We start from the raw sequence: 10,972 nt of genomic DNA on the forward strand, positions 1-10,972 counted from the left end.
AGAACTGAATGGTTCTTGATAAAAACCGAACATCACACACACAAATACATGCATTCAAACATGTATGTGTATATTTAGAGCATGAGGAACTCAAATCTTAAATAAAGATTGAGTTTTAATGGAGGATTGGGAAGAAACAACAAGAGAGAGAGAGAGAGATTGGAAAGGCCGGGAGAAAAAAAAAAGAAAGGGAGAGGGGTTATATATAATTAAATGGCAGGGGCAATTTAGTAAATTGCCATCTAATTTTATGAATTTTGTTTTCCTTTTTCAAATTTTTAATGTTTTTGAACAATTAAAATCATTTGATAACATAAAACTATTTTGTAATTTCTGAAGATACCACGATTTTTTTTAATAACTAGAATATAAAATTAGACCTCTCCCTGTATTTTCAGAATAATTTTTGAGAAAACTGATTAATTTCTATGGATTTTACAAATAAATCCCAAATAATAGAAATAAACTTCATAAAATCATTTTATAATATCAGAACACCCAAATAAATCCAACTATCATTTTTGAAAAGTATATGGAATTATTCTAGAACTAATGAAACAAATTTCGCACCTCTAACATATTTTAATAATTTTATAAAAATATATAAGAAGCATTAAATCCTTATTTAAATCAAATAAACCCTTTTTAAAATCATTTAAAAACTCGAGAATCACTGATTCATACTCGTAACCATCAAATAACATATATTCACATAATATTAGCCACCACAATTTGTATCTATACACCTTAGCACATAGTTCCCTTTTTAATTACTGATTTCTCGACTAACAATTGCTCGATAGATCCATTAACAACATAACTTTTCAAATATAAACTCAAGTCACAAAATACACAAATGTATTCACATTTATAACAACTTACTATGATCCTTAATTTTATTATTCTTAATCCTTCTCATTTAATTCATCCTTTGAATAACGGGTCCCGTTCTACTTGACGGCCCGATAATCACAGCTTAAACCCTTAACTGACTCATCAAACTGTAACGAGACTTTACTCGTTTCTTATTACTATTTCACAGAAATTATACATAAACCACAAAATCATTTATCCTTTTATTATGTTCACATAAATCCACGTAACAATACATGAACTATACTTTATTCATATAAATACATTACGAAAATCCCAGTCGCTACATAGCATGATTAAAAATTTCAGAAATCGGAACTATTCGGATGAAATACCGATTTGTGATTTATTGAGGATTTTTTTAAAAAAATAAGATAATTTATTGAAAATTTATCAAAAAATTATCGAAAATTGATCAGATTGAATAAATTTTTTAAATTAATTTTTAAGCGATTTATTTGTAATTTTTGAAAAATCAGCGGATTTATAATATTATAAAAATACTCGGATAGTAACCATAACGCTCACTAGCTATCCTAATATTATCGTACCCGCCCGCCCAAAATCAAACCCCAACTAAAATTCAAAAAAATGCAGAAACAGCCTACACTGAAATTAGGTCATCAACAAGACCCTCCGGCGAGAAGAGAAGCCTCCAAAATGGCGAAGAATTCACAGAGCGTCTTCAAATCCAAGTCCAAATTGAAGTTGAAATCTACTCGCAAGCCATTACGAGAAGTCGTTAACGGCGTCAAAATTGCATCCCGTAATCAGCCTACACTAAATCAAAACAATAATACAAACGATAAAAATCAAATCAAAGGCGATGGCGATGAGTCTATGGATCGTCTTCTGCTGATTCATTCAGATCTATCTTCTCTTCTTCATCAGGTAATTATGTTGATTTTTTTTTTGGTGAGATTTTTGTTTTTGTGAAATGAGTTTTTTTTTTCTCTGTGGCGTTTTGTCAGTAACCTTGTAGGCGTTTCGATAAATTTTAGTAATTTTAAATTGATATTGTATTTTCGCGCTTATGAATTTGATTGAGTTGCTTATATAGTGATTTATGTGCTCTGTGTAATTGGAATGAATGGAATAAAGTAGGAATGAAACGGAAAATTATGAAAAAATTGATGAATTGTCATAAAGTTTGTGAAAATTACGGAAGTAGGACTGATTGATGTTGTGAAAATGACGGAAGTAGGACTTATAGAGAACCTCCAAATTGAGGGTGTTTAGCTTTAGTTTAGATTTGTGTGATTGAATTTGGACAGTGGAATGATAATTCTGAATGTTTACCCACACAATTTGTACAAATTTCATTACATTAGTGACCATTCCCATTCTAGTCAACTAGGGCTGAGCGTACGTGGAGATTATCTGAGATAAATCGAATTTCTGATCTAAAAAGTCTCAAATCTATTTTTTTTGTTACTTTTGACTATGTTCTTACCGGATTTTAAAATATTGGGATGTTTCTGGATGACTAGAGTTGCTGGACTCTGTAATTGTGGTAGCTTATTTACACCGTTATGTTAAGGATTATGTAACTTCTTACTGTATGTAGTATCTGTCAATTTTTTGAAAAATTGTAACAGTTGGTCGGTTCTAGACTTTTGGTTTTTATATTTTGAAAAAACTGAGATATGTCATATGTATAGCAATGTCATTTTGAGGAACTTGGTAACTCTATGTAATCACTTATAATCTATGTTTAGTTGTGGTCCTGCTCATGTACTACAAGAAAATGGCATACAGATCAGTTAACTTCTGCCTAGATAAAATATGGAGTTGGCATACAGATCAGTTAACTTCTGCCTAGATCAGTTGAGCTGATTTGGTTGAGATGTCTGTTGATTAAACAGTGTTTTACTTCTGCCTAGGTAAAATCTGGAGTTGGTATTGGTTGGTTGGGTCGATTTGTTAATATGTCTACTAATGAAACAGTGTCTTTAGTGTTCTCTTTATGTATTTTTGATGAGTTTGGTAACCGGCAATTATAATTTAGAATATGCCTGCTCTTTTTTTGAGGGCCTTGCAAAACACATCTTATGTTTCCCCGTCAATTGGTTATGAATTTGCTATAATTCTGGAAGGTATGTAATACAGTTGGAATGAAAATTGAGAACAAGATTATTGTTTGAGAGAACAATATTAATAGTGGATAAAATGGGAGTGAGCATTTTATTATAATGAAGTTTGTAAAAAAATTATCTACTAAAGAGTTATTATCCTATTTCATGATAATGGCTTACAGAGTTTTACTGTAAATTTGTATGAATGATTGGGAGTCATGAAAATTTAAATACATAAGAGTACAAGTTTAAGTACATGAATTCTGTAACTTTACTCGCTTGAGGTGTACATATCGAAATGCCCATTTTCCTAGCTATACAATAGATTAGCAACAGATTGTACTTTCTGGATGTAGAAGTTGGTAGTTATAATATGTATCCAGTAACAGATGCCCATATGATTGATATTTTTGAATTGCAGATTGATGACCTTGTTGGAAAAGCAATCAGACACAAAGCAACAAGTAAGAATGACACGAAGGAAATAGAATCGTTTGCAAATATGTTATCTGAGATGCAAAACTCATTAAAGGTAAATGCCCTTGATTGTGTTCATTTTGTTGCATCTTTTTTTTTAAACATGACATGTGCATTTTCCACTGTTCTGAAACTGCAGCCATGGGTTCCCAGATTCCAAAAATCTATTTCAAGTTCTTCGTTGGAGTCTAATAGTCAGTTGGAAAAGTCACTCACTAGCAAGACAGATGATATTGCTGCGGATGATGACACGAGTAAAGTTGTTGGGAGCCCCCCTCAAAGTGACTGGGATTTGCTAGTGTCTCCTTCTCCCCTTGTGTCCTGGCGTGCTGGTTGCACTGATGAGCTGGGAAGACAATTGTTTTTGCTTACACCTCTTCCTGAGGGTACAATTTCCAAACTCCGGGGACCATCCAAACCTGCAAATGGAAATTCGAGTATTAATACTAAAACCAATGTTGGACGAGCACCAACACCACTCTGTGTTCTTTCTGAAAATTTGAAAAATGGTTTAGTAGATTGTGTAGCTGCAAAGCCAACTCCAAATCAAGTTCCTGATAGCAGTGTGACCAGTTTTGAAACTACAATGAAATGTAAGTTCAAGTCTCCGGAAAAGGTTTCAAGGTTAGTTTGCTCTAAGGCTTTAATGACCCCCTGCCGGGAAATATCACCTCCCAAGTCCTGTGTATTGCTTGAACCTATATCTGAGTTCACCCAGAAGAAGGTTCGTGGAGTTCGTGCATCGACTCCATTTCCCAGTGGACTTCATAAGCTCTCTGATTCTGATGATGATGATACTGATTCCCCGAGTAGTGAAGCATCTGAGCATCTGATTTCAAAATATCCAGAGCTTGTTGGTATTAAACTAGGTCATGAATTTGGAAATGGAAGGAAGATTGTTGAAGCATCACCAGTATGGTGCATGTCACCTCCCAAAACATGCATTGTGATGGAGCCACCAGAGGACAAGATGCTAAATACTACTAGCAGTTTGCAGTTTCCTCCAATTGCTTGTTCCCCATGCGGGAAAATAAAAAAGGAATCTGAATATCAAGGTAATCAGAAAGGAACCATGAAACTCAGCCATATTATTTTGTAAAAGTAACCCTGAAATTTAACCAAATTGTATCATCCGCTGGTTGTACCAGCTGACATGCAAAAATTTCATGGAAAGTAAACGTAGATGATGCGTGCTTTTTTCCCTTGCAGGTCTTCGTGACGGTTTAGCAGTGACTGAGTTTACTCCCTTGTGGAAGGAGCCTGGTAGCACAGTTCGAACTGGAAAGCGCCCTGGTGAAAACACTCTAAAGAAGGAGTTATGGACAAAGTTTGAAGCAGCGACTAAAAGCGGGCTTTGTTTCGATGAACCTGTTTGCCCAAAAGTTGATAACAAAAGATTTCTTGATCGATTAGAAGAGGTGTCTTCTGGTGAAGAGACAGATGCAGCAGCACAACTTTTTAGATGAGAATTGTGATATTACTATCCCCCAAAGTCCATCATCACATATTCACATTGGCATTTTGAAACATAAACTTTGCGGACTTTGAAATCTTAGAAAGAACTGAACTTAATCATAAACTGTTAGTTATGGATCCTTCCCATATTCTGTATTTTGTGATTAGTAGAGAAGTATGTATATCTTATAATGTTACATATCTGGTTCAGGCCTTCAATTTTCACAGAACTTAGAGCTTGCAGTCTCGATTCGTCAAAGCCTATACCAGATTAATTTTGATGAACTAAAAGCATTTTCAACGGTCTCTTAAACCATTCTTCAAATATATTATAAAATATTGACTCTTAACAATTTATTATGTATTTACCTCCAACAACATTCTTTATATTCACTCTTTAAATAATATTTAAATATTAAAATATTTTTATTTAATAAGAATATAATATAAAGTGAAGAGAAAATGTTGATGGTTAAATTACTTTATAATAAAATATAAGTTAAGAGCAAATGATTGGCTTTTAAAAGAGATGAGAGAGATGAGGCTTTTTAGGTTTTATAGAGGCTCTAACGCCGTGCTCCAAAGTTTAAAAATGGAGAGAAAAAAAGAGAAAAGAAAACATAATTTTAAAATTTTTTTTTCTAGGCGTGCTACCGAATTTTTTGGCGAGAGAAGAGAAGTGATCAGGAGAGAAAATTTTCTAAAATTTTTCCCCAAAACTTTCTTCCAAAAAATGAGAAGATTTGGAAAGATCATGTCACATTATCTTCTTTTTCATGATCATTTTCTCTTCTTTTTACAAAAACTCGGGAGCACACGACTGATTTATTTTCTTCTGCTATTTCTCTTCTCTTCTCCTCCCATCTATTCTTTTCTCTTCAATCCTAAAAACTTTCTGGAGCACAACATAAGAGTCTCTTAGAGCTCCAATTTTGACAATATACTTTATCTTTACACTTAAAAATTTGTTTAAAGAATTTGTTAAGAATACTGTAAAAAAGTTCTAATTTGTAAGTGCATTTAAAGCCCGAAGGAAGAAAATACACTGGTACAACTGTCATCTATACTATATTATTATAAACCAAACATGGTTTTTTTTTGTCGGTTGGTTACCACCATCCTAAAATGGTTGTTAACAATTTCCAAAACAAAGTTAAAGTAAATATATTTTTATTTAAAAAAATTAAATCATGTATTTAATATAATTACAAACTCTTTGAATGATAATCTTACTTGATTTCTATTCGCACTCAACTTCTTTTTTACCTTTTTAGTAGGAAACCAAACACTTCCAAAATTAATTTTGATAATTCAAATTTAAAAATAACAATTTATTAACAAATCAAGAACAAATTAAAAAAAAATAATTATCACATCAATCAGATACACCAAATCAACCGCATACACTGCTCCGATAAGCGTCCACGGTCGGAGGATTTTTTATTACTTTAACTATTTAGAATTTGAATCTGTCAATAACACGATATATAAATTATTAACTTTGTCATGAATTTCAATAAAACATATTTATTATCTGCTATAATTTAATTTTATATAATAAAAAATAATTAAATAATAAAAATTATAATCAGTCCGTGCGTTGCACGTGTTATAGTCTAATATTATATTATATGCCTTCTTTTAAGTATTATATAGTCAAGTTGACCATATTTTGACCGATAATTAAGATAAATTTATCTATTATTTTTATAAATTGAAAAATATATTTTAAATAGAATAAAATATATTTTAAATAGAATAAAATATATTTTCTAATGATATAAATTTTGACATTTATTTAATTATATATTAAGTATAATTTACAGTCAAAATTTGAATAAATTAATTATTGACTAGTCAAAAATGACACATCTATGAGATGGAGGAAGTACTACAATTTATAACTTCGTATCGTATGTATATTGCCCCAATGTATAAAATAAAACTATGAAAAATGAGTGTTTGTTCAGGCGTTTCACAGTAATTTATTTTATCTATTGTTTGAAACTAGCTAATAGATTATTCATGAATTTAGCTTAAATATTTGGAACAACTCATGTATGATAAATCTATACTATATTATAAAAACCGGAATGTGATATAATTTGTAGTTTGGTTATCTCGTCATTTTAGTTATTCTTTTCCATCTTAACCGTCGGATCTTCTTCATCAAATAATTAAAGTCGTTAAATCTAAATATTAAAAAAATACACTACACAAGTTCTCAGGTTCGAATCCCGTCAACAACAATATTTATATTATTATTTATAAAGATACATATAAATTCTCAAGTTCGAATCCCATTAACAACAAATATTTATATTATTATTTATAAAGATACATATAGCTTTTCAGATTCGAATCTCACTAACAACAAAAATTAACATAGATCTCATCAATCATATACTATTTATACTATTTGAACTTAACTTCAAATTATACACAGTGAAAATATTATTATATAATCATTATTTCGTATTTAATTATTTATATAAAATTTTAATAAATTTACATAAAATATAAATAAAAATATATAAATATTAATTAAGACCCATGCATCGCACGGGCTGAAAGTTAGTATAATTTTATTATCGAATTCGTTCCAACACTTACCGGTAACAAAATATATAGATATATTATGAGTTCGTTCATGTTAGTATATGATATTTTTTCTGAACTAAACTTTCAGGTATGTTTAAATAATGTAAATGATTCTCTGTTCAATTTAAAGCTTTGTGGACTAAAGTTTATGGGCAAAGATACAGTGATTGTGCGAAATAAAAAGATTATATGATTTAAATGAAAGAGAAAAGTGAATTATTTTTAATTACTATTTGTTTGAATAATTCTTTTATGTAAATTCTAAAATGAAATTAAAGTACATATTGAAATTTAAAGACTCGGTAGATATGTATTATATTCTAACTGACAAAACAAATGAGACAGTCTTTTATGTAAATGAGACAGTCCCTTTACAAATGAGACAAATTATGTGACAGTGTCTTTTAACTACAGAAAGAAAATAACAGTAAAATAAATGCAGTATGCTGTAAACTGAATAAAGTAAAAACACCAGAAGTTTTCACTTGGTTCGGCCCTTATACCTAGTCTATGGCCTACGTCCAAGTCCTTATGTATTATATCAATTTTAAAAAAAGAATTTACAGTCTTTTCCTTGATTATAAACATAACACTTGAAAAAACCATTTCTCAAGCTAACCTTACTACCTAACCCACTGCTATCCCTTAGCCTTCTAACTACCTTATTATCTTTAAAATCAAGTTTTGCCACAACCCGACACAAAGTTGATATGAATACACGAGTACAAGAATAAACAAATTGATTACAACTCACACTATATCTTGTTCGTCTGGATTTGAATTTGGAGAAAAATGAACAAGAAAATATATCAGATGATAGGAGATAGACGTGAAATCATTAGTTCAAATATGAAATACTTGAGTTGTATTTATATGCAAAGTCTAACATATTTTATTTTCAAACAAGTGATGAGATAAACGTTATCAAGAACGGTTTTGAAAACATTTGAAAAAGTCTTGAAGATAATTATCAGTTAGAGTGTTTGGAAATAGATAAACTTAGTTAAAGATAAGTATTTGAAAGATTCAAACTAAGTTTAAGATAGGGTTTGTTCAGAAGAAGTTTATATCTAGTCAAACTAAGATGTACATTAAAACCTCAAACCTTATCTGCTAGAATGTCTCTGTAAACTGCAATGCATTAATCTCGGATTTGATTCAGTTGCAATCTCGTTGAATCATTCTATTGTAATAATCCCATTCTATTGTATTTGAATCATCATTAGAAACCTTGTAAGCCAACGTTCTCCCCCTTTTATGATGATGGCAAATTGCTTTCCATATGAAAAACACTTCAAGCCCTAGAGGAAAGAATTAGTAGCAACAAAATATATAACAGATATGATATGAATACAACAGTGCGAATGAGACAACCAAATGAGACACAATATATGAATGAATAAGACTGTAAGCATAAAATATAATGAGACAAACCCAATCATAAAAACTTAATAAACCCAGTTAAAGAACAACCCACCCATTCAACCAGGATGTCCAGTTGTCTTAAAAAGAAACATCCAAAATCATTCATCAAACCAACATAAACAGAGTCTTAAACAAAAACAAGCAAACAACAAACAAGCCATGTAACATCAAACAAGTCATGTAAACTTCTTTTGTAATTTTTTTCTCCCCCTTCATCATCGTAAAAGGGCTCTCAGTCTAAATCAGAGACAGTCACAGGAGCCTTGCCTTTCTTATCCTTCTTGGCATCCTTCTTGGTTGGGAAGACAGGTTCTGCACCAAACTCTCAAAATAACTTGTCAAACGCATCTTGATCAGGAGCTTTACCATCACGCTCTCGAAGCCAATCAAAAACCTTTGTCTTGTATTCTTCCCTGATCATCCCAAAAACAGATGGAGGAGGAATGGCAGGTAAAGGCAGATGAGCAGTAATCTCTTCAAGCGTACAGTCTCTTATCCAATCTTTCTTACGGTGCCAGTACATCTTAGCCTTGTCCTGCATCGCAGACAGTTGCTGAGACATGAACTTAGTCTCGGATCCTAGCTGGAAGAACAACTTGACAAATTCCTTCTCCCATACTTTGGTAGTGGTGCACATACCCTCTTGTAAAAAACCAAACTCAAAATTTACCGTCTTTGCCAATCTTTTATCGTGAGCATACAAAACATCAAGCTTAGAGTTGATAGCATCGAGTGACTGACAAACTTGTTTGTTAAACAGTTCATAAGAGGCTCGCATCATGCTAACCTGAGAAATGAGGGATCCTAAGGACTCTACTGAAGCAAAATGCTGATTTAACGAGGCTAAATCAGCATGTTAGGGCGAAAACACGCGCCAATATTCACGCAAGTATACGCGTTCGCAAGTAGTATAAGATATAAATCAGATTCGTTCCCACAGAGACTGGTTTAGGTTAAGTTCAATTTATGCACCTATGCAACAATGTATGGTTATCGCTCAATGCTAAGACAAATAACAAATCGGGTTTTTATTAAACTAAGAGATTATGCTAAATAACATTAACTAAGAGAATTGAGATTGAATTTCTATATATGACAAACATGAGATTCTAACTTCATTAAATACTTCATTCAATAGCCTTATTGTTCTTAACCTTAGCATGTGATGGTGATGACACTAATCAGCTAACACGAAACTGATAAACGCCAACTTTCGTTGCACGAGTACCATTCTACCAGACATCCACAAAAGAGATAGAAGCTGAATAGGCACCAATTATATTGAGACCCTATATGTCTATAGAATTTGACAACATAACGGTTTAAGCACAAGTTATCCATAATGATTACATAGGGCAAGTAAAACGGTTAGAGTTACCCACTGATAATGCATACAATACATGAACCTATGCTAGCATGACAAGTTCTAAACCTCTATATTCGTTGTCGCTTCAATAGAGATTAACACGCTATCTTATATGTTAGCTACGCACATAAGACGAATAAGCACAACCAATACTAAGATATCAATCAATCACCACACACCAATATATGAAAACAATTAACTATTAAAATCCATAAGTAAATCCGCTAGAACCCCATGACAACAATTAGTTCATAATCGATCTCATCGTCACCATGGGTTCCAATGAAAGCATGGTATAAAACAAGATCTTAATAAACTGAATAATAATTAAAGTATGAATAAACGAGATCTAGGTTCAACAAGAACGAAAACGAGCATCCAAAGTTACAAGTAATTCAAAGAATCACAAGTTGAAAATAAGATCTTCTTTTTCGAAGTTGTTCTGTTCTTCTAAGTCTTCTCCTTGGTATCCCAATCTTCCCGGATGATGAAAACCCTTTTTTTAAGTATATATAAGCCCATATTGGACCTGGACCCTTAAAATCGTCAAATTCCACTCAAAAACGGCTTTTTCCGCGAAATCAGCGAAGTCAGTCGCGCATCAGCGGGCGGCCGCGAGGCACACCAGGCGGGCGCCTCCACTAGGGATGGAAATCAGGTCGGATCGGGTCGGGTTTTGCGCAATCCATATCCAAATCCG

The 10,972-nt window shown here is 32.2% G+C and overlaps 1 protein-coding gene across 1 annotated transcript; it reads left to right on the forward strand.

The window, feature by feature from the left end:
* The first annotated feature begins 1,415 nt into the window (after nucleotides 1-1,415).
* Nucleotides 1,416-5,077, forward strand: LOC141682519 (uncharacterized). Its single transcript, XM_074487209.1, has 4 exons — nucleotides 1,416-1,764; nucleotides 3,370-3,480; nucleotides 3,565-4,480; nucleotides 4,635-5,077. Exons 1-4 carry the CDS (start codon nucleotides 1,465-1,467, stop codon nucleotides 4,889-4,891), a joined length of 1,584 nt encoding a protein of 527 aa, XP_074343310.1. The 5' UTR covers nucleotides 1,416-1,464; the 3' UTR covers nucleotides 4,892-5,077.
* Nucleotides 5,078-10,972: the final 5,895 nt, after the last annotated feature.

This window comes from Apium graveolens, chromosome 9 (assembly GCF_009905375.1).
Source record: "Apium graveolens cultivar Ventura chromosome 9, ASM990537v1, whole genome shotgun sequence".
NCBI lineage: Eukaryota > Viridiplantae > Streptophyta > Magnoliopsida > Apiales > Apiaceae > Apium > Apium graveolens.

Excerpts from the sequence above, each read along its gene's own strand:
- LOC141682519 (XM_074487209.1), top strand. The coding sequence starts at position 1,465 with ATGCAGAAACAGCCTACACTGAAATTAGGTCATCAACAAGACCCTCCG. Across the intron at positions 1,765-3,369 it reads TATCTTCTCTTCTTCATCAG|ATTGATGACCTTGTTGGAAA; the intron begins GTAATTATGTTG and ends TTTGAATTGCAG. Across the intron at positions 4,481-4,634 it reads AAAGGAATCTGAATATCAAG|GTCTTCGTGACGGTTTAGCA; the intron begins GTAATCAGAAAG and ends TTTCCCTTGCAG.